The following is a 25,210-nucleotide window of genomic DNA, read 5'->3' on the forward strand; positions in this document are numbered from 1 at the left end:
GGTGTCTTTTGCAGCGTCAGGGAAGTCCAGTGGCGATGGAGACATTGCCTCTGTCATGGGATTCTCTGGGTTTGGTATGTTAAACATGAATGGTTTTTTTATACTGCAAAGTTACATTGTAAGTTAAGTTAGTCATTGTTCAGATGTTTTCTTTCTTTTTCCTTTCAGGTAGGAAGGCCCGCACATTTGACCTTGATGCCATTTTTGAACAGACACGACGAACAGCAATTGAGAGGAGTCAGCATGTCTTAGGCAAGTTTATCAATATAGTATAGTATAGTATAGTATAGTATAGTATAGTATACTATGTTGAGCGTTTTTGTAAACAGAAATTTTGATTGTAATAATTCGTGTGTGTATCCTTAGAGGAGCGGGAAAAGGAGGCTCAGATGGAGGAGGAAGGGGAGAGCTCCAAGTCAGTCCACATTCAGATAAACAAAGATGTAGCTGCTACCTCCAGGTAAACTGGGATTTCTGAGTATTTCTGTTTGAGTGAATATTATGTTACAGTTTGGTTTTGTTTCCACTGCCTCCAAAATTTACTGCATGCCTGCTCTTCAGGCAAGATATACTGTTGTTGTCTGATTTTTTTCATTTTTCTTTTTAGGAAACAGGAGAGTGACAGCAGCAGTGACAGTAGCTCTGACTCAGACTCTGACTCAGACTCTGACTCGGAGCTTATTGGGCCTCCAGTGCCTTCTCAACGTACAGCCCAGGAAGTTGCTGATGATGATGGTGACGATGACGATGACGATGATGATGGTGACGATGTTGAGGGGACACAAGATGACAGTGATGATGTATGTCTGATTTGACCAACTGAACACAACTAAATTACAAGATATTTCCTATAAGTCCACAACCTGAATTTGCTTGAGGTTTTATGTTGTTGGAAATGTCCCATCTGTTTTCCTGGTCCCTCACATATGCCTTTTTCACAGCAAAGATTTTGATGTGGCAGGAAAAGCACAGGTGTCACTAATAATATTAACAATAATATGATACAGTAATAATATTAACAATCCCCATAATTAATTATTTGTGCCTTTCCTACTGGGATGTGTCTGCATATCTAGGGACCCATAACAGTACTAGTTTTTACACTTGTGTGGGGTGCTGTTAATATTCCACCACTAGATGGCAGCACAAGAAAAACATTGACATATATCCAGCATTTAGGGTTGAAACAGTTGGCATGTTGCTAAACATGAATTTTATTGTCTCTTTTCCGATTTGTTCCCTATTATTTCTCTACCACTTAATATCTGTCAGCATCCAAAAAAGCGCATTACACAAAGATGCTGTGATACAATATACACTGATGCATGTTGCAGGCTATGAGTGAAATAGTCAGGTCCCACCTTTTCAAATGCATCACTGTGAATGTTGACTGCGATTCAAGACTTTGTACTCATACAACCAATTAAAGTAAAAATATTGTGTGTAATAAACTGCTGAAATGAAATGAAGCACCATAACCACACACCTAAATCATTCCTGCCTTCTTTTACCGTTTCTTTCTATTCATTTCAATGTTCATCCGCAGAATCCAGTGAAGAAGATTCCAGCCACCCATGAGATTACTCTGCAGCATGGCACCAAGACGGTACGTACTTCCTTTTGGACTTCAAGAGATTATAAATGTAGCTTATGTGGCTCTTTGAAAATGTGTTCAATGACTTTGGAAGATGACTTTAGAAAGAAAAATAATAATTATTCATCATAGGTGTGTTGTAATAAATGCCAAGATTTCTGGACAGTGCACACACTAACACATGTCATCTGTGCAGATTTCTCAGTTACCTGATTTTAGGTCAAGGTTGCCTAACTTTATACTGAATTTTAGCAATAGGAACAGCAGCATGACTGTTTTGCTTGATATTTTGTAGCTGTGAGCAAATGGGTGAACTACTTTGAGTTTCCCTTTGTCCTCAGTATACATCCAGTGTGGTATACCCATCCAATACTGATTACTGTTGTCTTTTAAACAGTTTAAGTGATTTTATCGTTAGACATGACGAAACTCATTATATATAGCTATGCTGTCGGATATCTGTAAAAAAAAAAAAAAAAAAATTCTCTGCAGAAGCAGCCTTTCATTTTTGGTTAACCTGCTTGGGATGAAATGAATTGTACTGGCTTTTAGACTGACTCTCTTTAAGTTGTAAATAAGATATTTGTCTCTGCAGGTGTCGGCTCTCGGCTTAGATCCCTCTGGAGCTCGTCTGGTGACAGGTGGATATGATTTTGATGTGCGGTTCTGGGATTTTGCTGGGATGGACCAGGCTCTGCAGGCCTTCAGATCCTTGCAGCCTTGTGAATGGTAAGTCCGTTTCTGGGAATACATGGAACATCAGCACAGTTGTTTAACATGTGGTTAATTAGTTTCATGCAAACATCACGCACACTCACTGCATTTATGTGTGCCAAAGTGTACATGTATACACAAACACACATTTGTTGAGCTTCATTGAGCGTCATGTTAACACTGTGACATCCTCTTCTTCTTTTTTTTTTTTTTTTTTTTTTTTTCTTCAAAATGAGCCTTTCAAAAGCAGCTGGTTCAGATATGTGGGTGTTTGTATGTCTGCCTGTGTTTATTCTGTGTTTCAATGAAGCCATCATCAAAGATTGAATTCTTTTTTGCTTTTGGGAACCAGTGGGCTGAGCTGGAGCAGGCTTCCTCTTATTAACAGAAACATACGGTACATTTAATGTGATTACACTGCCATCCAGTAGCCTGTTTGGTTGTAACAACTTGGGCTTCTTATAGGATACTGTGTAGTTTTGGTTCCTGTTTCCTTTTCCTATCCCAAAAAAGCCAACTTGTCAAACTAAAACAGTAAAAGTAAGATTTTGTTGTTATGTAGTGACCTTGAAAGATGCTACAACCTCCCAATTAAAAACAACATTGATTTTAGTCTCACTCTCTTGCAGCTTTTTCCTCTGTGTGTGGGAATATTGGTACCCCACCAGCTGCCTGCTGTGCTGTTTGGTTTTGAGCCGAATTGCTAATCTGAGTCTGGTTAGGTGGTTCAGATAGTTGTCTGTTTTTTCTCTCGTATTCATTGCTGTACTCAGTGTCAAATTTTTAAAAAAAGACACTTATAAATACACTCATAAAGTGTGTACTTTTTTTTTCTTGCAGTACATTTCTGCAATAACAGAGTTTTACTATTTACTTAATCTGTGTTTTTCATTATGTTCTGTTATGGTTTAGTGTGCTGCTTGTTGAAGATCAAAGAGACTAATCGTCAGCTGTACATCAGATGTTGTTTTGTTCCTCTACCTACATGCATCTACTTCTGTCCCTGACCCTCGAAAGCAGTTTTTCTTATATAACAATGTTTTTGGTCCAGTCTCGGTCCAGTCTTCACAGCTCGCAGATGGTTTGCAAACAGACACCAAGGCACTGACCAGAACCTATGAGCACCACTGAATTGCAGATAAAAAAATTCTTCTTTGTCTCGGATGTTCTCTTTACGTTTGTTGTGTCTTTATGTGTCCTCTCAGTCATCAGATCAGGTCCCTGCAGTACAGCATGACTGGTGATGTTATCCTGGTGGTTTCTGGTAACGCACAGGCCAAAGTCTTGGACCGTGATGGCTTCAATGTCATGGAGTGCGTGAAGGGAGACCAGTATATTGTGGATATGGCCAACACCAAGGTACGCCTAAGTAGTGCTCACATATACTGTCAAATCATAGACAGTGACTCATTTTTTGTTCTTTGGGATCTGTTGGACTGTGCATTTAAATTAAACAATGTCTCAGATTTAATTTCAGTAAGTTCAGTCAAGAATTTTTTTCTTTTGAATTGTAATTAATTTTTAACAGACAGCCTGCTCATAACTTCACTGTTTCCATTCCTTTTCTTTTTCCAACATGTTTGATTAAACATGTTAAGTGACTGCTCCCACTGAACACAGGCTGGATGGATGATCTGCTCCCCTTTTCTCCTCTGTGGGTTAACCCTGCCAACACATAATGTTAGCAAGGTGTAGCTATGAGCTGGCCTGTTTTTGTGTGTGAGAATAATGGTCTGTGCGCTGCGACCAACCAAAGGCGGTCTTGGGGCAGAGGACCAACACATGCTTTCAGGTCGTGGTTCATCTCTTCCTTGTACCTGAATCTACAAAAGAGGATCCTAATTAAATGTCCATGTTTGGATTTTACTGTGTTTAAAAAGCTGTATTGGTGGTCACTAACCATCTGTGCCATCTGCAGTGTATTTAAACATGGTTTATACCACCCATATGAATGACTTGAACAAGTGAAGGCCCATTGATTGCAAGTAGTGTTTTCCTGGATGTCCCACATTCTTGTCCTGCTCAGTCCCATCTGGAGCTGATGGGACAGAGTGGTTCAATGCAAATGCGTTTTGGCCTGTTGACAGCGTCCCAGTCGATTAGTTATGTCTCATGTGATAATTAAGTCCTTGCCTCGAGTCTGCCTCTGTCGACAATTACAGAACTTGCTGCCTTACTTATCCACATGCACACTATGTGTAGAGTGATTTGCCAAGAAGAGGCGTACACACAAATGCAGTAGGATTTTTTTTTTTTTTTTTCTAAAATCCTGTGGAAGAAAAACTAAGCAGCAAATCCTCACATCTAAAAATAGGTTTAGTATTTTAAATCAGATGATGAAAATTGTTGTCAATTCAAGTTCTGTCTTTTTTAAAAAAAAAATTTATTGTAAACTAATTAATTCCCCGGTCCTGTTAGGACTCCTAAACTGAGACCCAACAAATACATAAATCTATTTAACCTTTGCTAAATGCACTTGCTCTCAAAATAAACTGAGCATGCCAGTAGTAGTAGTCAGTTGTTGTTATCAGGGAAGGTTCTTTTCTTAGCCGTTTGTCATTAGCATGCTCGATTTGTGTTTAATGTTAGTAAAAATATCAGTCTGTTTCTCTTCAGTCTTTGGCTATTTGTTGTCCTAAACTGTTAAGGAAGGGGAATTAGATTTGTTTAGGATGTGTTCCTCTCTGACCTGGCAATGGGAGAGCCCTCTCTCTGGATCATCCTGCCTTGAAGTAATTTGTTAAGAGTAATTTTCTGCAGGATTACCCTGGCAGATAAAGTGTCTCAAGGTTACACTGCTGAGAGCTTTCTGTTTGAAGCTAATACACAGCCATCTGCACTGTTTCAGAGTTGATCAGATCAGTTGTAAGGTGTAAGGTCTATGCTGAGGAAGGCCAGAAGTTAAGGATATACCATATGAGCACATTAAATTTCTTTCCTCAAAACTTTTAAAGTGCATTTTCAAATGAAGAAATATAAGGGGCGTCCTGACAACTTTTGTATGTGTCTCTGTGGATACAGCCCTTACTGTTGCCAGGTAGTTCACACTAAATGCGTTATCACAAAAAACCAAAGAGCGCCCCTGAAATAATTAACTGGTCACCCTTTGTGCAGCAGTTTTGGCTTGAGATTTTACAGTGAAGAACAACAGCTGCCCATGCACAAAATTTATGTGCTGCAAGATTGCAAAATCTGTCATTAATTCACCTTCATTGGTTCCTTCTGGCGTCTAGCTCTTACCGGCTGCAAGTGCTGCAGCTGGACTGTAAATACCAAATGAGTTTGAAAACAGTTTCAGGGCCAGTGGAAACTCGTAATGTCTATGGTGCAGACTAGATTCACAGTAAACCACATGATTCACACGTGTGTGCTGAACCTCAAAGCATTTGGAAGCTATCCACTGGTCCGCATTAATTTGACTGTTTTAAAGTTAATTTTCACTGCTCTTTTCAGGGTCACACTGCTATGCTGAATTGTGGCTGCTGGCATCCCAAGATTAAAGAAGAGTTCATGACCTGCTCCAATGATGGGTGAGTTCTTAATAACTGTTATGAGCTATGAGTTTTAGTTAGAGTCTAATACTTGTCCTCTGTATTTCTTTTAGCTCTTATGTCATACTAAAACCTAAGTAATAATGGTTTTCTCCTTTACACTGCCACAAGGACCATACAAAGTCACATCAAATATTCAGTAGCCCTTGACTGTTGGCTCTTGTTATTTTTATTATCTCAATAAGACAACTTAAGAGTATCTACTTAGACAACAGATGTCTTTATAAATATCAGAAATATTTTACACTGCCCTGTGCCCTTTCTTAAAGTCCACTGTGCTCTAACATACACTGACAACCAGAAACAACCGCAATTTCCCTTCATCTCTCCAGGTGATGTTTTTCATAGATACACCCAGTACTTGACCAGTATTTTTTCAGATATAAAATTACTCAGCTCCTAATTAGTATATGCAATGTCAAAGGAAGCATACTCAGCTGTACAGACTACTCTTTGCTCACCTATCCTCTGTCACCAGCAGGGGCTCCTTTAGTCCAGGCCCCATTTCTGAGAGGGGTAGCTGGACCTCACAGCTGTGTTTTGATACATAGAACATTTTATAATGAACGTTGTCCAAATGCAGCCTTTTATTTGTATGCAACCCGGCAGGAGTTAAGCTGTCTCGCACACATACACTTATACATATATGTATGTGTATTGTATTTAGGCATTTCTTTTCACTATAGTTTTATGGCTGCAGAAGCTGTAACTTTCGTGCTTTGTGTATAGGCATGCATTAATATTTGTGAGTAAAGATGTGTGTCTTTGGGTGAAAGCACAGTGATGAGTCTAAGTGACTGTGACAGGCAGCAGTGCAGAAACCATTGGCTATCATCATTAAGTGAAAACAAGGGCCTGGCTATGTGGGTAGGCCACAACCCAGTGTTTACCAGTGGTACTGCTCTCCCAGATGTGGAGGCAGGTTTATTTAGCTCACATTGAGGCTCTGGAAATCCTCCCCTGGCACGTTAGCACTGGGTGTTGCCCCCTGGCCAGCTCACATGAGAACAGCGGAGAGCAGCGCATAGGGAGTCATTCACAGGCAGAGCAGCTGCATGTGAGGAAGTTTCACAGCAGCAGGTCAACATAGCAACCTGCCTCTCAGAGATGGAAAAGGCAGTGAAAAATAAAGGAAACAGGGCAAGGGGCTGATTTATAGGTGGAAGAGGTCCATCTATCCCCTGTTAAATCTCCCATATTGCATTTTTATTTTGTCTTCTGTTTAGTAATGTGCAGTGCAGTACAATGGTTAACTAGAATTTGACCAAGTATCTAACATAATTAGTGCACCCCCCAATCTCTCAAACATCTTGCGTCTTTGGTAAAAAGGCCTTCTGATTTCTCCAGTGCGAACAAAGTGAACTGTGGTAACATTACAGATTTTAGCATTGTCAGCATTCAATATTTTAGCATGCGGAGTTTTATTGCCAAGGTAACTGTTGCATTTTTGACAGGACAACCTGATATTCTTAGCTTACCAGCTCCTGCGGTTGCCTTTCCCTCATTGCTCTTTAACCATATTAGAGTTCCTACTCAATTTTCCCTAAATTTGTGGCTTCTGGCTTTGTAACTACTGAAATGCTTTTTCTTTTTGATAAACCAAATCTGAGCTGAAATTATCAGAAAGTGTGACATTACAGAGTCTAACCAGGACCCTAATTGCGATGGACAACAACGTGGCTTTTTTGACCTGGCTGCTGCAAGTTGTGTATTTGCATTAGTGCCAAATATAATCTGCAGCTGCAGCCACTGTGGATTCATGAAGCATAACTGTGACACTGTTGTCCCTTCATAGTTGGATGTTTGGGGTTATGTGCATAATGCACTGAAACATAATGTACAACCTGAGGATATCCTGTCAATCCACATGGATTAGTCATGCTCCAGTTATTGTAGCGAGATCATCAAACAATGCTTCATTTTTCCTTTTCCCCATCACCAACACCTTATGTATGCTATTCTGTCACTTCAGTCCATCCTTTGAATAAGTATGGACTCTCTAGAGGCCAGACTGTCAGTGGGCCTCTTGAAAATGGACCAGCTGTTGGCCAGTAGTACCAGTGGGTGCCTGCTAATGGTTGTGTCTGCTTATCCATCACACCAGCACCTAGGTTTTCACAGGTCTTTCATACTATGTCAGCATAGTTAGAGAGTCTTTGTTGTGTTTATTTGAATAGGTTATTAAGCATGATCACTGGACCGCCCAGCTCCTTAATTAAAGGTAGCCCCAGTTGTATGGAATCTCATTCATGAAAACTGCCTGCCAGCTTCTTGAACAATTTCATTAACCCAAACCTTTTTTGTCTGGGCGGAAATGGAGGAGAGGGAAGTGCTGATAAAGCAGGTTAATAATGCAGCAGCAGGGTGGTGGACATTGTCCCTGCACAGTGAGGGTTGAAAGGGGCTTTAGCAGAACTGTGCAACTCATGTTGGTCAGTGAAAAGTATTTCTGCTCAAATTGGGGTGAATGTGTCAACATTTACATTCTTCTGTAATTCTGTGGGAGTTTGTGGGACTTTCTAACAGCAACATGTTTTCCAACAATTTTCATGTTTGATCCAATGAGGCCAAATGTTTATTAACCATAGAGGCACTTTTACTAAGTCTTTGCTGAAAGACTGAACACCTGTTTTAAAACCACAGATTTATTTCTCAGAAAGTGAAGACAATATGTGCTGGTTCTCCTCCCAGTGGAAGTATTTCTTTGGCAGGACTGAACTTGATGTAAACTAAAAATATGGCTGAACCCTTTGTGTCATCAGTGCATTTTCAGAACTGCAGCCTTTTCTGGTCAAAATCTTACAATAGTGGCTTTAATTCAGTAAATAAGATCTGTTAAAAGTTTAGCTGTACATTATAGTATTGTCATAAAGCTAACATTGTGGAAAAACCTTGCATTAGTGGCTTTAAGGATATTGCAGTGGTGATTCTTGGGTTTATATTATATCATTTTATAGTGGCTCAGGAATACAGTCAAAAATTCATGCTATGCTGTTCTTGTGACAGAAATTTCAGCCAATGAAGCAGAGGATAGGACAAATGGCGACTTTCTAATTCGGCCCATATGTTACTTTTGTTGAGTCTTGAGACACACTTGCGCATGAACACGCACACAAATACACACAATTAGAGGAATGCTTCCAAGAGGTTTGAATGCCAGGGATTCCCTTCATGCTGGCCAGGGCTGCAGCTGGACTTGGATGTGTAGTTGTATGCAAGCAGACCCAGAGGACACCATGGCAGTTGTTTTTACTGCTTAGAATCAAACTATTTGTGTTTCTGTGGATGCCCTCCACTGATAATTCCTGAAAATGCCATAATAATCACATTATGTGTTTGTTAGAATACACGATAAAGACAAAATCACACAAAGCAGGTTGAATCATGATCACTGATGATTTTTGTAATGTAGTCAGAACCTCCAAGATTTTTTTTGTGAGTTATTTCTGTCTAATAATAATAATAATTGGTAATTTCCAGTGTAATGAACTTATAAGTAGGTCATCTAGTTTTCAGTGCTGTCAGCCAAATGTTTGGCTCTCCATCCCTGACAAACCAGGGATGAAGAGTGAAGACAGACACCACAAAGTGGATGTGAGCATGTTGGGGCGATTTACACAGTTTGACACATCTGGTTCATCCACAGTCCAGCGCATCTCCAACTGTTTCCTGCCTTACAATGCAACTGTTCCATGTCCTGGCCAAGAACACACATACCACACCTTTAAGGAGTGCATTTATCCTTCTTCAAGGAAAAGTGACAGCAAGCTTCGTTTCTGTAGTATATGAATACCGAAACTGATTATCAGGCCACGTCCTGGGTAGATCCTGTAAGAAAGGGTCTTATCAACAAGATTACTTCTTTAAATCTAAAGAGTTATCTTGCCTTCTTGACTCAAGAATTTTGTACCTTTAGTGTGGGGTCTCACCTGCCCAGCCAGGTCCTTCTTAGGCTGAGCTTCTAACCTGGTGCCACACTAATAATTTTGTGCTTGAATCTGTATCTCATCATACCCACAGTGGAACTTTGCTTACACCACAGTGTTTCTTCTTTTGCTTTCACGCTTGAATGACACAGTGTATACCTCCCCGCAAATCCCTCTGTTATTTCCTCACTTTATCTGTTACAGCAAAAATGGAGCATCTTTCCTCCTAATCTGTCCTTCTCATAACAGAGCCCCAGTTAGTCAGCCAACCAACCATCACACACAGCCTATCCCTTTCTCTGAATATGACCAATAAACAACCTTATACAGGATGTATGTCTTTATTGTCCTTCATTTTTTTCCCCCTTATCTCATCATCTAAGAAAATGATCCTAGTAACTATCACCCCCACTAGGCCCATAACCTGACAGACAGATAAAATCTGGGGCCGGGGGAGTTGTCACTCCTCAGTTGATGTGTGAACGACTGTGCTACCTCGTAAAGTGCACATGCATGACTGAGAGTGAATGGGTCTCATTTTATTACAGTTACCCCCTGCCTCTGAAGCGTTTGTGCAGGAAAAGGGGACTGCTGATTGAAAGGAAAACAGGGCTGTATGGGAGAGAAAACGGAAAAGGTATTGCCCTTGAATGTTTTCGTTACTTTCTGCATATCACATATGGATATTTTGACATCTAACAGTCTTTCATTGCCATTACCTCCACAAAACAACCACCTTCTCTGAATGAATAAGATTTGGGACTCCCCCAGTTGTTCTCTTCTGGAATAAAAGGTGCAAAGTTAATTATGTACAGCTGCAGTTCATTTTTTACTATTTCCTCTTTTGACTTTCCTTACTATAGTGAGAGAATGTAATATATTTACACTTAACCATTTTGGATTACTACAGGCCTGCTCTCTCCGTCTACTGACGGGTGAGGGTGTGCAGTCTTTGTCCTATGTTTGTGGTTGACTCAACACTGGTGGGCTTCAGCCTCTCTGCTATATCCCCCTGACAGCCGCCAGTGCCATGTTTTGGAAAAAGCCCTTACGATAAATAGCATTCCAGGTTTTGTGTGCTACGCAAAAGGTTATGTTGTCTTTATTAGCTTGACAGATGCCTACAGCCTTCTGTAAACAAAATAGAGATGTCTGTGTGAGACAGCAGGTGGACCAATTTGTCATCTAGTCCATGGCTGTCACTCTTTCCCATTCACTCACACACATGCAAACCCCCTTAGATTTCTTTATATATGTGGTTTTTGCAGTGATTTTAAAAAAAAAAAAAAAAAAAAAAAAGTGCAATTAGCTTTGGTTTGTGTGGATTCTGGTTCATGTGTAGATTAAGTTTTTTGTTGGTTTTTTTTTTTTTTTACTCTTGCCAGTTCTCAAACCATATGTCTTCAGTTGGCATTTGTATCACATTGTTAGACTTATCCAAACACAGTCGAGTGTGTGTGTCTGTGGCTGTGTAGCTGGTCACGAAGGAATCCTAATGTGGCTGTTAGTAGCACCCCTGCCTGTGTGTATATACTTCTCTGCTGACCTTATGACCTGAAGGTCACGATGCTCACTAAAGCAAGTAGACACATTTGGATACACTTTTTCTGGTGTGACTGTTTGTGTGTGTGTGAAAAGTTGGCTAAAGATTATTGTTGTACTGTGGGGGTTTACATTTGTCTTAAAGACTTGTGGTACTAGAAGCTTGTCATGTTTGTCATCCTATTTTGTATCCTATTTTCGTCTGATTTTACATTTTTTCCTATTATATTCATTTATTTTAAGTAAGTGCTGTCGCTGCTGTTAACATTTGATCTTCATTACCCTTATTTAATTGAAGTTTTAAGATATTTTACAATAAAGTCTCTCTTTTGAACATATATAAAAAGTCTGCATAGAGAGTCCTCCTGTTTAATGGTCCATACTGCATAGCATGTTCAACAGGTGTAGGAGAGAGAATGAGGATTTCATGGAAGCTTCAGGGATGCCTGTCAGACTGATCTACTGTTCTGCTGTTTGTGAACCCAACACATAGCTGCCAGATTTTATGTTGATGAGAATGACTGGGGCAGTTTCTCTGCATGATTTTGATTTATTACGGTGTTGGGTGGTGTTAATGAACAAATGTGTTTCGGGGGACAGATATTTTATGGTTCATAACAGATGGATGAGGATAAATTTAATTCTGTTCTCTTTAAACAGCACTGTACGCACATGGGACCTGAACTCAGAGAAGAAGCACAAGTCTGTTTTCAAACCCCGCTCCTTCCAGGGAAAGAAGGTCATCCCCACGTGCTGCACCTACAGCCGTGATGGGAAGCTCGTTGCAGCAGGCTGTCAAGATGGCACCGTCCAGATCTGGGACAGAAACCTCAGTGTGAGTCTTAAGACACGCACTACACAATACCAAGCACCACACTTTGCATTGGGTTGTAAACATAGGATGTCTGTTTTTTTATGGTAGAGAGTCACAGGCCAGAGAGGTCAAAGTTCAAAAAGTCAGTAACACTGACCAGAGGTCAAAATGTCTGGCTTAAAAATGCATTTTGCCAAACCAGGAGAGGTTCAGAATTATTACACTAACCAGGTACATGCCTGTTACCTTGGACCAGAGACAATATCCTCACAAAATCCTAGAGAAATGTTAAGTGTACAGCCAGGCTATTGGCACTATGAGGGTGTATTTGGGCACACTGTCGCTTTAAACTAGTGGTGATGTCAGCATACTTGCAATGACAATGCTAATAATATTTCTCATGTTCACAATCTTTATTTAGCTTGTCAGCATGACAGCGTATTAATGCTACTATTAGCAATCAGCACTAGTATAGCTGAGGCAGATGGAAATTTCATTAATTGTTTAGGTATTTAGTCATAATCCAAACTAGTGGAAACATTTTTAATGATTATGTATTAACTGATGTGTAATGACTGCGTTGAATTACATAAATGTTGCTGGGAGGCCCAATTTTCCCATGTCGATTTTCCACTATTAGTTAATGAGGCAATTATGTGATCAAAGTGTTCATTTCATTCTTCAAGATTAAGACAGTTGAGGTAATAGTTGATTTTGGCTCTGAGGATGCATTGCGTTCACTTATTTGGCTGTTTTCACATGAGTTATTTGACAAATCATCACTGTGGATAAAAATGACTTCCATCTTTCATCAAGTAGATTTTCTGGTGGACTTTTTTTTTTTTTTTTTTTTGCTGATGGCTTCTCTTTAACCCTAACTTCCTAACAAATTATATCACTTGCTGTTTTTCTATTGATCAGTCGCAGAGTAGGTTTGACAGTTTATTGCTCCCTTGCTTTTCACCTCCCCAGCACAGATGCAAAGAGGAGGTAGAGGTGGAGAGTTGCATTTATGTCCTGCAAAGGAGAAATTTTGCAGACATCGTTCCAGTGTGGTATTGTCTTACATTATGGCTAACTCTTGCAATTTACTCACCTGGGAGCCCTAAAACACTACAGACCTACATTTAAAGATGGAAAATAAAATTTAGGGAGGGCTGCACACTTATTGCTAAATACCCCCTAAGACAACCAGTGTTATGACAATATAGAATTAAACAATAACTATGTGGAAAGGAAGTTGTTTTTCTCCACTCTTTTCTGGCACACATCTATTCTAATTCTTATTTTTCCACTTCATATCCTTTCATCTGCGTAGCATCATATGTGGACAAGGCTGAATGCTTCTGTTATTTCATATAGGAATAGCAACAGTGACAATTAGGCTGTAGTCAGTCAGTTGGAACCGTTTGATTGGACATAGAGGCTTATCCAGATTAGTCAAATGAGAAGTAGGCTGCGTGATAATTACTTCAACAGTTTACTTTGTAATCGGAGGACTCAAAAAAAAAGTCTGTGCTTCCCAATTATTGTCTTGTATAGAGGCCCATCTTTACTCCACTCGAGCATCATCCAACCTCTGGGCTGCTTGTACGATTAGGATGAGTGATTGGCTTAAAGCTTTAAAAATTTATTACCCCTTCTTCTTCTAACTAAATATTTACCATGCGTCCCATAGCTGCTTACAATAGTCATGTCTGTTGCCTGACCACTGGAGCCTGTCCTGTCTGAATGGCTGAAGAATTTAGTTGATGCCCTCTGCCCTAATCAGCAACCTGTGCTGCAGACTCAAATTCAGCCACAAGCCTAAAAAGGAGTCCTGATGCTTTTATTGCTGTTTCCTCCCCCACTCAAATGAAGCCCATCTCCTTTTGTATTCCCACTATTACTCATAGCCAGAATATGCAGGCAGATCAATCATGATCAATCATGTGCGTGACCTTGATCTAGAGCTCACCCTGAAGAGAAGCTATTGAGGATGACACATTGTGCCCTTGAACCCTGACATAGGTTGATTGATCCTATGATGGGAGTCAAGTAGGTCACTTTTAGTGGACTGCCACAAAGAGTGATTGCATGCTCGTTCTCTGACCAGAGGGATCGGTGCCAGAATTACAAGACTTGCATTTAAATGGTTGCCAGGTTATGTGCACTCTGTGATACTTTGTGCGTTGAGAGCCCAGGTTGTCGTTCCAAAACATTACCACAGAGACCTGAGGAATGTTATGATGTAATTGGTGAACTTAGATGTTTCCAGACTTCAAAGTAGGACCCCAAAAGTTGTGGTTTTGATAAAATACCCAGTAGGGAGTGTTATCTTGGGATCGCATGGCAAACCTTCTCTTGTTTTTGGCTTTTGCTGGCTTTGTCGTTGTAGTCTTTAATATGAGAGAAACCAGAGATCCAGAGCTGAATTTCAATGTGTGGCAAATTTTCAACCCTGATCTTTTATGATCTCTTTTAGACCATTTTACCACCTTTTGTGTGAAATTCATTATTCATTAATTCATTAAGATCCCAGGATTCATTTTCTCTAATCAACTCCCTGTTTTTGTTCTAGTCAGACACAGTTTGTCACTTACATACATTGACCAGCACTACAGTTATAGTTTCCAGCCTAAAGGGACCCTTAACACACTAATGCGACTCTGCACAGTATCACCATAAAGCTTGGTCATAAAAGATGTGGCTGTGGAAGATTAAACTAGACAATCACAGAAGACCTTAAAGTCCAATCAAAATGTTTAGAAAGTTGTCCAGGATTTGATAACCAGCTAGAACACAAACAGAGCCCTCATCATGAACGTGTCTTCATGGAAGGATTCGAAGTGCCATCAAACCCGCCCACTAGGCTGTCTTAAGACAGCCTGATCGTAAACATTTACTCCAGATTTCAGTCCTGCAGCCTTAATTTAGACTTTCCCATGGTTCTTACCATTGCTACAGAGTTTGATTATCCTTCCCTTCAACCCTTTCCACATGTGGAGTCACTAAATGACTTTCATAAAAGGAATGGTATAGCTTTCAGTGTTGTACCCATTCCTTACCCATGATTTAGAAAGACTACAAAGACTTGGATATAACACAGCACAGAATCCTATTTTTCACACAGTGCATAACTGGGACATAGAAGAATGCAGTTACTTTACTATTGCCCGCTGTTGGATTATCCTGACACTCACTGGGGTGTGATCCTCTCACACACTCAGCCTCACTATCGCCACTTGTTGATTTCCATGAGAGATCAAAGCAGCTGTTCAGGACTACCGTGTGGCCACTTGAGCCTCAAAAAGTTACCGATGTCCGAGTAAGACATTACAACTGACTGCAAAGTGGGCATCAATAAGTGTTACAGTTGTGTGGTTGTAAAAGCCTGGAGGTAGGAGAAATGCAGAGCCCCATAGAATTTATATAATGATACTCAGATAACATAGTTAGCAGCAGTTGGCCCTATGGTAGATTGTTATCATAGTCTGCTGAGGATGAAACTCAATACTGTTCCTTTAGCTATTTATCAGCTCCTGCTGCCAAATGTGTGTGAATGTGGATTAGGTTAGAGTGCATGTGCCTGTTTGTATGCACAATTTTATATGAAGTTGTGTAAAATTTGACAAAAATAGTACTCATGTAGCCTTGGTGAATTGATATGACAATTTATCCTGATACCTATTTCCCACAGTGAAGGGCACAGCTTTCAGAGGATATCACAAGGTGCGAGAGAAGTTTCAAACACCATATGAGAATCTGGTTTCATAAGCCTGCTGTGTAGATTATCACAGGAAGCAAACACTGTGGCATCTACCACTGCCAGCCAACATCAGGATAGTAAATAAACACTCAAGCTTTCACAACAGCAGTATATGATCTAGAAATAGCTGGAGGGGGTAGTATGTTTGGACTAAGCATCTAGAATAACCATGAGTGACCTATTAAAGGCTCTTCTTTGACTGATTCAAAGTCAAGTGATGATTATATTACCAAAATTCCTATGTACTGACCTTCCCATTCATTTGTTATTTTTATATAATTATATGTTAATCTCTGCCTTATTGTCTTATTTTCTCAGCATTGAGTATGGCAGGAGTCATGTCTTATTTCTCGTTCCACCTGTTTGGAAGCAGGATATGTTCTTAACAATATAAATAGACATGCAGGAAACAATTAACTTAAGTTCAAGCAAAACAGGCACTAAGGCCAGTATAACATAACACAGCAATGCAAGATAAAATGGGGTTAAAACAGTATGTGCTAACAGCAGATGGTGTAAATCTTAGAAATATGGCAGATGAAGAGAGAAGAAAATTGCAATGATTCATCGTGAATTGAACGAGAGCTTATAACTTTTACTAGTTAACCTGAAGAAACCTGTGGCTATGGTGAAAAACACATTTTAATTTCCGTTTCAAAGCAAGCTATTTTAAAACCACATCTGAGCAAATCTGAGCAATTTGGTCTCATTTTCCTGGCAGTATATTTATGGTGTAATATCTACATGTTTTCTGCCATATATTCTTGCCCTGCAACTCTGCACCTCTCATCCACTTATTTTCCTGCCGCCTGTGGAAACTAGCCTGGACTAGCCTCTCAACTAGATCCATTTTATGGTGTGTCTTTATGCAGTAGCTCATAAGACAAGATAATTACAAGAAAATGGGTAATTGGAATACCCCCCTTTCATAGTCCGCAAATCCCACCCAACCCATGTGAAGTCTACCACGCAAAGATGTGGCCACAGTTTTATGAATGGAAACTGTTCGTGTTAATAAACTGTGAGTGTCTATGTGCATATGATACAGCACTGGGAGTGGCCATTGTGATTCCATGGCGTTCCAGTGGTGTCCTTGGTGTCTTTGTTTTTGGGCTGATCAAAAAATAAAATAAAAATAAAACTAGTAATTCTCAAAGCTCAGCTCTGATGTACCTTAAAGGCAGAATGTGTTTGACTGTGTCTGTGGTTTAAGCCTTAAACATCATACACCAGCTGCCACCAGATAACCCATGGCCTATCTATTCCACACTTGGTGTAAGATTAGAAATTTGACTTTTTAAAATGAATTGACCTCTTGACTTTCTCACCCAAGTCAATTTTAGTGCAGCAAATAAAATAGGTAGATAATCTGAAGCAGCAAATAAGGTGAATGGAATTAAGTCAGAGGTAATCTACGAGTAAAATGATGATGGGAAGCAGAAAATTATCCCTGGAGTGACAGAGAGGCTAAGTGGCCAAGACATGAAAAAGTGGAATCCATCTTATCTACAGTTCAAGGTAACTTTGTTATCTGTCTTGTCCAAGTTAATAACTTCCCTCCACTTGCTTTGGGAGTGAAGTATGGCCTCGTTTCCTTTTTGTATCATGAGGACACGTGAGGACACTCATTCACCTCGTGTTCCACTCTGCTGCTTTTTTTCCCAGCATTTCTCTACATTTCCTTTATCTTATCTGTCTTCCACACTCTGTGCTCACTTTAAATTCCTTATCCACTGTTCTTGGTCAAAAGCCTGTATTGCTGCAATTCCCTTTTCACTGATTTATTTGCATTCCGTTCAGAATTAATGAAAATGTAGCCGTATAAACCAAGGTTATGTTTGTTTGAGTGTTAGCAAGCTTACTTCCCAGACTATTGCTTCACCAGCATCTAGTAATGATCGATCTCTGTAATCTAGTTGTACTGAGCCAAGGTAAAAAATAAGGCACCATGAATTTAATGTATTATTGCTTTTTATTTAGACAAGTTCTTTAATATAAATTTAAGTTTAGCTAATTTTATTCTCATTGAGTTGGGTTGGGCTGTTGAGGTGGGTTATTTTCATCCTGGAGCTGTGAACTTGGCACACACTCATTTTGTACTATAGCAGCACAACGCTCACTGAGTTAGCACTGAGGAAGTATTGAATGGCAGGCCCTCTTGGAAACAGCTGTTTATACAAGTTAAAATGTTTCTGTTTGACACATGACTACAGTGTGATTAATTAAGAATGTTTTGGCTCCTTTTTTAAAATTTGGAATAGGAACATTTTGGACATTTCATCTAAAATCTTATCTGGTTGTGATGGTGTCTCAAAATAGCTAGATAGATAGATAGATAGATAGATAGATAGATACTTTATTGATCCCGAAGGAAATTCCAGAAATATAGAGAAATGCTGGCAATATCTTGTTTTACTTGACTGAAACCTAAAGATGTTCAATACACCACCACATAAGATAAAGAAAATCAACAAATCCATATATTTGAAAAGCAGGAACTATAGGAACCTTTTGAATGATTCATATCAAAATAGTTGTAGATTCATTTTCTGTCAATTTAAGGATTACTCATATGGTGCTCAAAAAAATTGGAGCTGGTTCATGATTTAGGCTTCACAGGAAACGTTGATGCTAGTGAGATAGTCTAGTAGCATCTTTCATTGGACTCCTTACTTGATTAATTACTTATAAGAAATTCCACCCCAGTTTGTAACATAATCCTTTTGTTAAAAATTTGTAGTCTCTTAGCTTAAGTCAAAATTACATCATCAGGGTTATTATTGGATAAAATCGCAGAAGATATTACACAAGTTTCACAGGTTTACACAGGCCAGTAATGAGTAGTATTTACCCATGGATAGTAATATAGTGTATTAAAAATTTCTGGGCTTCTCCTTTCACAGTTTTTGTGGTGAGAAGCATGTTACTTTCCCACACATTCACAATAAGATTTTGTTATATAAGCAAGTAATATTACCTATATTTTGTAATTGGCCTGATGGTGGCTGATATTTTCCTGTTATAGTTATGACTTGCAAAATAGTTGTTGTTACTGGCTGAGACCTGTGACTTACCACTTGTTTAAAGATGGCTAATAAAAAAAAAAAAGAATCAAAAGGGCAATGTTACCTGAGGGCTGCAGTTTAAAAGACGTCTGTTGTGCATTACTGGCCGGCTAGCAGCAGGGATATTATAATACTATTTCAGGTAGAACCAACAGCAAATCCAAATAACAGACAAGCACCTAGGCTTGCCAAGGTAAATCTCTGTGGTCTATAGTGTTATAGCGTGGTGGGTACAGTAGGTTAAGTTGCTGGTATTTCATAAGATGTTGTAGGCTATATATTGTATGGTGTTAATGGGGAAAATGGGAACCGTGTGCTGTTTTGGAGACTGAGAATGAAACAGTCTTCTTCTTACTGCGGGGAAAAAAGTGAGCAAAGCAATGTAATACATCAGGAGATTTTAACAACTGTTTTTAATATTGATCAGTAGTGACTACGGTATCATGTTTACACAAACTGTAGCAAGAACCCAGAGTGTGCTTTTTTAATTTTATTCTGTAATTGATACATTTATTCTAATTATCTTTTTGTCTCTGTTTGTGATGAAAAACTACATAAATAAGCTGGAGTTTAGATTTTCACAAGTATTTTTATTTTGTTGATTTGCTGCTACACTATTAAACCATAAAAATATACTTGACTCTATAAATTTACAATATGCAGTCAATGCTAATTTTTTTGCTTTTTTTTTAGGTCCATACAAAGTTCCACTGTCGACAAGCACACACTCCAGGATCAGACATCTCTTGTCTCACTTTTTCCTATGATGGCATGACTCTCGCTACACGTGGAGGTAAGAAAAAGACCTCAGCTTTATCTGCCAAACCCCAAAGCCAACTATTGCACATGTTGAGGCTGCTTTCATCAGCAGCCTGAGTCTTCACTTTTTAGGTCCAGTGCTTCATCCCTCATCCAAACTGATGGTTTTTTAGTAAAGGGATAGGTTGTCTCCTTCTGAGTGTGGAAATAAACAAAACAGACGACTTATAATACACAAAAAAACTAGAGCGTCACCTTGATATATTCATCTAGTCAGGATTTTCTAACACAAAGATAAACAGGAATAATTCTGTGAAAGACATTCACCCAACATATTTTTATGCAATTGAAAAATAACTCGTACTACCTTACAAAATTGGTACACTATTGCAAATTAAATAACTTTTCAGGAAGTTCCACTTTAGTGACCTGTAGAGTAAATTTCATAGCTTTTGTCATCTGTTCCTTTTAGGAGATGACACCCTGAAGACGTGGGATATACGCAAATTTGCGAAGCCTGTGGCTGTTGCTACTGGACTGACCAACTACTTTTCCATGTGAGATTTTTTAACTGTCAATTACAATCTACATGTTAGCTGTTCTTCATATGAGTATGTTATGCGTAGATTATGGACTGATGTTTTTTTGTGTACTATTAGGACTGACTGCTGTTTTAGCCCAGATGACAAGCTGCTTGTAACTGGGACATCAGTGAAGAAGGATGAGGGACAAGGGAAGCTGGTTTTCTTTGACCGAACCTCTTTTCAGAGACTCTATGAAATAGAAGTCACCAATGCAGTAAGTGCTTTTTCACTCTGCACAACCACAAATCCTCTCCTTACAAGATGTTTTTCAGTTGGGTGATATATGTCAGTTACAAACCAAAATAACTCAAATGATTCACAGTGGAAAAGAAACATAATGAAAGCACACTTCTCCTCTTCATAAGTAATCTGGGCTTTAACAAAACCGCAGCCTTAAATTTGTTTTATTTATTTATTTTTTTTTATGATAATATCTTTGAAAACACAACAACAGTTAACAGCTGTAGAGATTTTACTGGCCTGATATGGAGATTAATTTAACTTTCTGTTCAACCCACTACAGAATTATTTCTTATTGTAAGATTAAAGCAGACATGTTTCTCCATTTTATGCCAGGATGAAAAATTTACGGTAGTATTTGTAATTATTTGGGAAAAACACAGAGGAAGATGAGAAGAATTAAGGAGGGGAAGTGAAAGCAAAGGAGGAAACTTTAAAAAGTTGTTTGAGCTGGGAAAGTGGAGTAATGTGACCTTTCCTTACGGCAATTCCCACAAACCTTTGGCAGGACAGCTATTAATGCTTTTACATGTACTGCCTTTGAAATTGCATTTGAAATTAAATTATCTACGGACACAAACAACATGTTCCATTCACATGCACAGACCACAGTGTCACACACGTTGGCATAATATGTACTTAAGGCTAATCCTGCTTTCTCAGAAATCCATTTGGTGAGGGCTTTCAGCCATATGTGCTGAAATGAAGGACAGAGGTGCTGTCTTCAGTAGAAAAAAATGTTTTGTTGCTTCCTGCTCATCTTCCTCTCTCTCCTCCTCCGAACGCTTTTCAGCAGGTTTAACTCAGTGTATTGTCATAACAGTGAGGTTATGGCTAATGGGTTCTGAATTGGTCTCCCTGGCTAAGTCATGACGCCTTCACATGGCCCATTGAGTGAACATATCTGAGAGAGGAGGGAATCAGACAGAAGCTGTTTGTGTGTGTCTGAGGGATCTCTGTCCTGCCAGCCAGCTGCTGTTAGCTTGCAAACCTTGGCACTGCACCCACATTAAGCGTACACCCTATTGCACAGGTGCACTATCTGAGGGGAGGGTGGACTCATTTTATCTGCTGTTTTAAACAGCAATAAAAATGCTGTATTCACTTTTATTATTTTCTTATTTAAATATGACATGAATTTCACTCTATGTTTAGGGTTTAAATCAAAACATTACAAATTGTATTACACTAACTTTAATATGACAATGTGCCATGTATCTGTCAATTTAAACAAAAGATTTACTGAATCCTGAGTTCTCTGGTTTCTGTGGTGCCTATAATTGCTAAGAAAAGCATTTTTTAACTTAAAAAAATATTCACTGTTCTCAATACTGGCACTTCCCACAAAAAATTCCTTTGCTGTTGTTTGTTTCTCAAAATTAAAACCACATTTTTGAGATACCCTGTTGTGTGGACGATGGTGCTTCTGTACTTGTCCTCTTCTTTCTGTATAGTTAGAGTTTGGTGACAGAGCTAAACAGCATGTTCCAACTGAAGTACACTTGTATGTTCACATTTCTTGGTCACTTAGACTGTAGGTGGCATTATTAATTTGTGAACATAATCCACATTTTTTGGACATCATTTAGACGAAGCAGTGATCAATTTTGTGTGTTGTTTTTAAGGTCTTCTTGCAAAGTCTATACAAAGTTTTATAAGCAGAATCAGCTGTGACATTTGCAGCCACTTTCACAGTGGTGATGATATCAATATTGGCAGCACCAAAGAAAGACCTGAGACACTTTGGGTCAAAAAGTCTGTTTAGGACTTAGCAACCCTCCTCCTCCCTCGCATCACTCCCTGTACGTTTGTCTTCTTTCACTTTGCTGAAGAGGGTAAACATTTGGAAGTGATTTTTTTCCATTGGCCTCTCACTCATTCCACCATCTGCCGTTGTGAGAAATTCTGAAACCTCTTCCTCTGCTCACTCTTTATGCTGTACAGAAATCCAGCCCATTCCCCACAAAATCCAACTCCGTGGCACAAAAAATGCGGTCTAGAGAGTGGTACAGTCTGCCAATCACCTTGGCAATAGCTTTACTTTAGTCAACTGTACTACCCTCTTTATGGTAATGATTACAGTATTTTTATTGTGCCTTTTTCATTAATAAAATATGTCACCCTATTTAGATAATGGAAATTTCATTTGAACCAATTTATATTTGAGTTTGCTGCTGCAATAAAACTTTAATTTATTTAATTTGTATCCATAAAAGCTATGGTTTATGCATTACCCTGTGTCAGAAGGCCTAAGTATGAGCTATACTAAGAGTGGCCAGGACAGAAGTTACCATAAGATTGTCCAGCAGAGACTATTTTGTTGTCCTATTTGGAGGGATTTCTGTATTTTATTGTATTTTAATGAATGTTCATATTTCTCAGAAAAAGATATTTTCAGAAAACGTGTCTTTATTGTTTTTGCAGTTATTTCTGCTTGACATGCACTCAGTGAACCTGATGAATGAGCTATTTACTATGTTTACATCAGCCGTCTGCTTCTTGGATGGCCCAGGAATTTAAGTGCAGTCCTAATAAAATGGAGTACCAGGCAGGCAAGTGAAAGGAAGGGCCACCAATCATTTCTAACTAAACAGTCTACATAACCTCAGACCTGGGTTCTGGGTGTGCTTGGGAGTGGAGGAGGAGGCTGATTTAGGCCCATTTGGTAAATATTTTAGACACCCTTAATCTTACCTTAGTTCATCAACAGGGGCAGAACCAGGTGAGACTCTGTTGAATATCAAAGCATTGAATTTAAGGCTGGATTTTAAATAGAGGAAAGCCAGCTGATGCAGCCTTCATTCACTTTCTGTAATACTTTATGCGGATTTGTGTGTTTATTCAAATTTGACCTTACATGCACAGGATGTGATGAAAGAATATTGGCATATTAGATTTTAAAATCAACTATTAGAATCAGTATCAGCCTTAAAAATCCTTCATTGTTCAGGCTCTACAACAGTATGATCTTCTTTGGGAAGTGTCACAACATAAATTAAATCATTCATCCATTATCTACAAAGTTTATCCTATCACGGGTCGTGGGAGTCTGAAGCCAGTCGCACTTGACACTGGGCAAGAAGCGGAATACACCCTGGACATATCGCCAGTCTGTCACAAGGCTGACACACAGAGATATACAAACACTCACATTCAGTTTAGAGCCACAAATCAGTCTAAGCTGCATGTCCCACACAGACACAGAGAGAACATGCAAACTCCACACAGAAATATATCAGTATCGAAAATGGTATTGCGAGAGGAAAAAGTGAGTCAGGAACATCCCAAATATGAGATGATAATCCTTGGTATCTGAACATTTTAAAGTGTGATAATCAGTTTGACTTACAGGTTAATGATCCTGTATTTCAGAAGTAAAGCTAAATAATCATAAAGTATCTCTAATTTGTATTTTATGATGTTAATCTGCCTTGGCAGTGATTCTTGTGGATGAGAACTATTTTGTGCCACCTCGCTAGTTGCTGTTTGGCCATGCTCTAACTACGATCACATGCTTTTCTCTTCCTGGACACTGAACTGCTCCCTGTGCTATGTTCTTTAAAGAATCTTTTGACATAAATGGTTGGTCTCCTTCCTCAGTAAGACCAGCCAAGCTTGAAAAGTAGAAGGTAGACCTTAAGACCTTTCTTACTTGTGCATCTTTCCAAGTAAACCTTGCAAAATTTAAAAGCCAGTTGTTCCAGTAAAGTAGTTCTTACTAATTACATACTTCTCAGGCTGTGTGCCCACTCAGTGTGTAGCTGAAGTGCTAAGAGTAATGTTCTTCTCTCCCTTACTGCATTCAGTTGGCCTGTCTAATGCTGCAGTGCACATTTGGATCCACTCACCAGCGACTAAACAAGGCACACAGCTGTGACTGTTGCGTCCCAATTTTGCTGCATAACTTTATTTCATAATCAGCACACATATTGGGTGAGTGGCTGTTTTCTTATTTATCCCTAATCTGCCATTGGCATTTTAATGTAACAGGACATAGAAGGCTGCTACTGAGGAACTGACTGATTAAAGGTTCCTCCTTCATGATGTGATGTAATTTTGTGGACATGGAACCCAAACAGGAATATAAACATGCTGCTCTGAATATCTGGAAAGCAGTCTAACTCTTGCACTGGCCTGAACTGTGCTTGGCTGTGGATATCTCCGTTGATCCAGCTGCAGTGGGCCCCAGTGAACCGGTCTGTTTTAGGCTTCTTTGCTCCTTCTGTTTGACTTGTTCCACTATTGACACAATGATTTGTTGCGGTCTGAAGTTTTAGTTTTCAGAACTTGACTGGACTGCACTTACTTGGCTGTTTCTACATTGGGTTAGTGCCTGGTTTAAACCCTTCTACATTGTGCTGCTGTGTCGTGCATTGGGTGAAATCCTCAATCTTTGACAGTACCTGTGGAGTGTAACAAAATTCCTGACTGTCATCTCTGCCTTCCCTCCCATGTGGGGACTGTCTGGTTGCTTTAGCAACCCTGACAGGACAATTTATAACCCATTACACATTTACACTGAAGCACATCCGCAGTGTGTAGACTTCATTTGTTCAGCATACATAACATATATATTGATATATGGAAATAGCGTCTCTCAGCAGATTTTCACAGTTTAGACATATTTAGATTGTTTTTGTGTGAGAACACTTTGTTTTCTGCAGTGCATATTA

General features: G+C 39.2%; 1 protein-coding gene across 2 annotated transcripts in view; it reads left to right on the top strand.

Moving 5' to 3' along the window:
- The window catches only part of wdr70 (WD repeat domain 70), a 33,090-nt gene that overhangs the window by 709 nt on the left and 7,171 nt on the right, over window positions 1-25,210 (top strand). The window contains exons 2-13 of one of the 2 annotated variants that reach the window (XM_026298033.1): window positions 15-74; window positions 169-252; window positions 367-460; window positions 608-800; window positions 1,547-1,606; window positions 2,190-2,323; window positions 3,514-3,667; window positions 5,762-5,838; window positions 11,988-12,162; window positions 19,648-19,747; window positions 20,186-20,270; window positions 20,373-20,511. In XM_026298033.1, coding sequence (XP_026153818.1) covers window positions 15-74; window positions 169-252; window positions 367-460; window positions 608-800; window positions 1,547-1,606; window positions 2,190-2,323; window positions 3,514-3,667; window positions 5,762-5,838; window positions 11,988-12,162; window positions 19,648-19,747; window positions 20,186-20,270; window positions 20,373-20,511 — 1,355 coding nt within the window. Of the gene's footprint in view, window positions 1-14; window positions 75-168; window positions 253-366; window positions 461-607; window positions 801-1,546; window positions 1,607-2,189; window positions 2,324-3,513; window positions 3,668-5,761; window positions 5,839-11,987; window positions 12,163-19,647; window positions 19,748-20,185; window positions 20,271-20,372; window positions 20,512-25,210 lie in introns of those variants that run through there. The other variant, XM_026298034.1, reaches the window with a different exon arrangement.

Source organism: Mastacembelus armatus, chromosome 12 (assembly GCF_900324485.2).
Source record: "Mastacembelus armatus chromosome 12, fMasArm1.2, whole genome shotgun sequence".
Classification (NCBI taxonomy): Eukaryota; Metazoa; Chordata; class Actinopteri; order Synbranchiformes; family Mastacembelidae; genus Mastacembelus; species Mastacembelus armatus.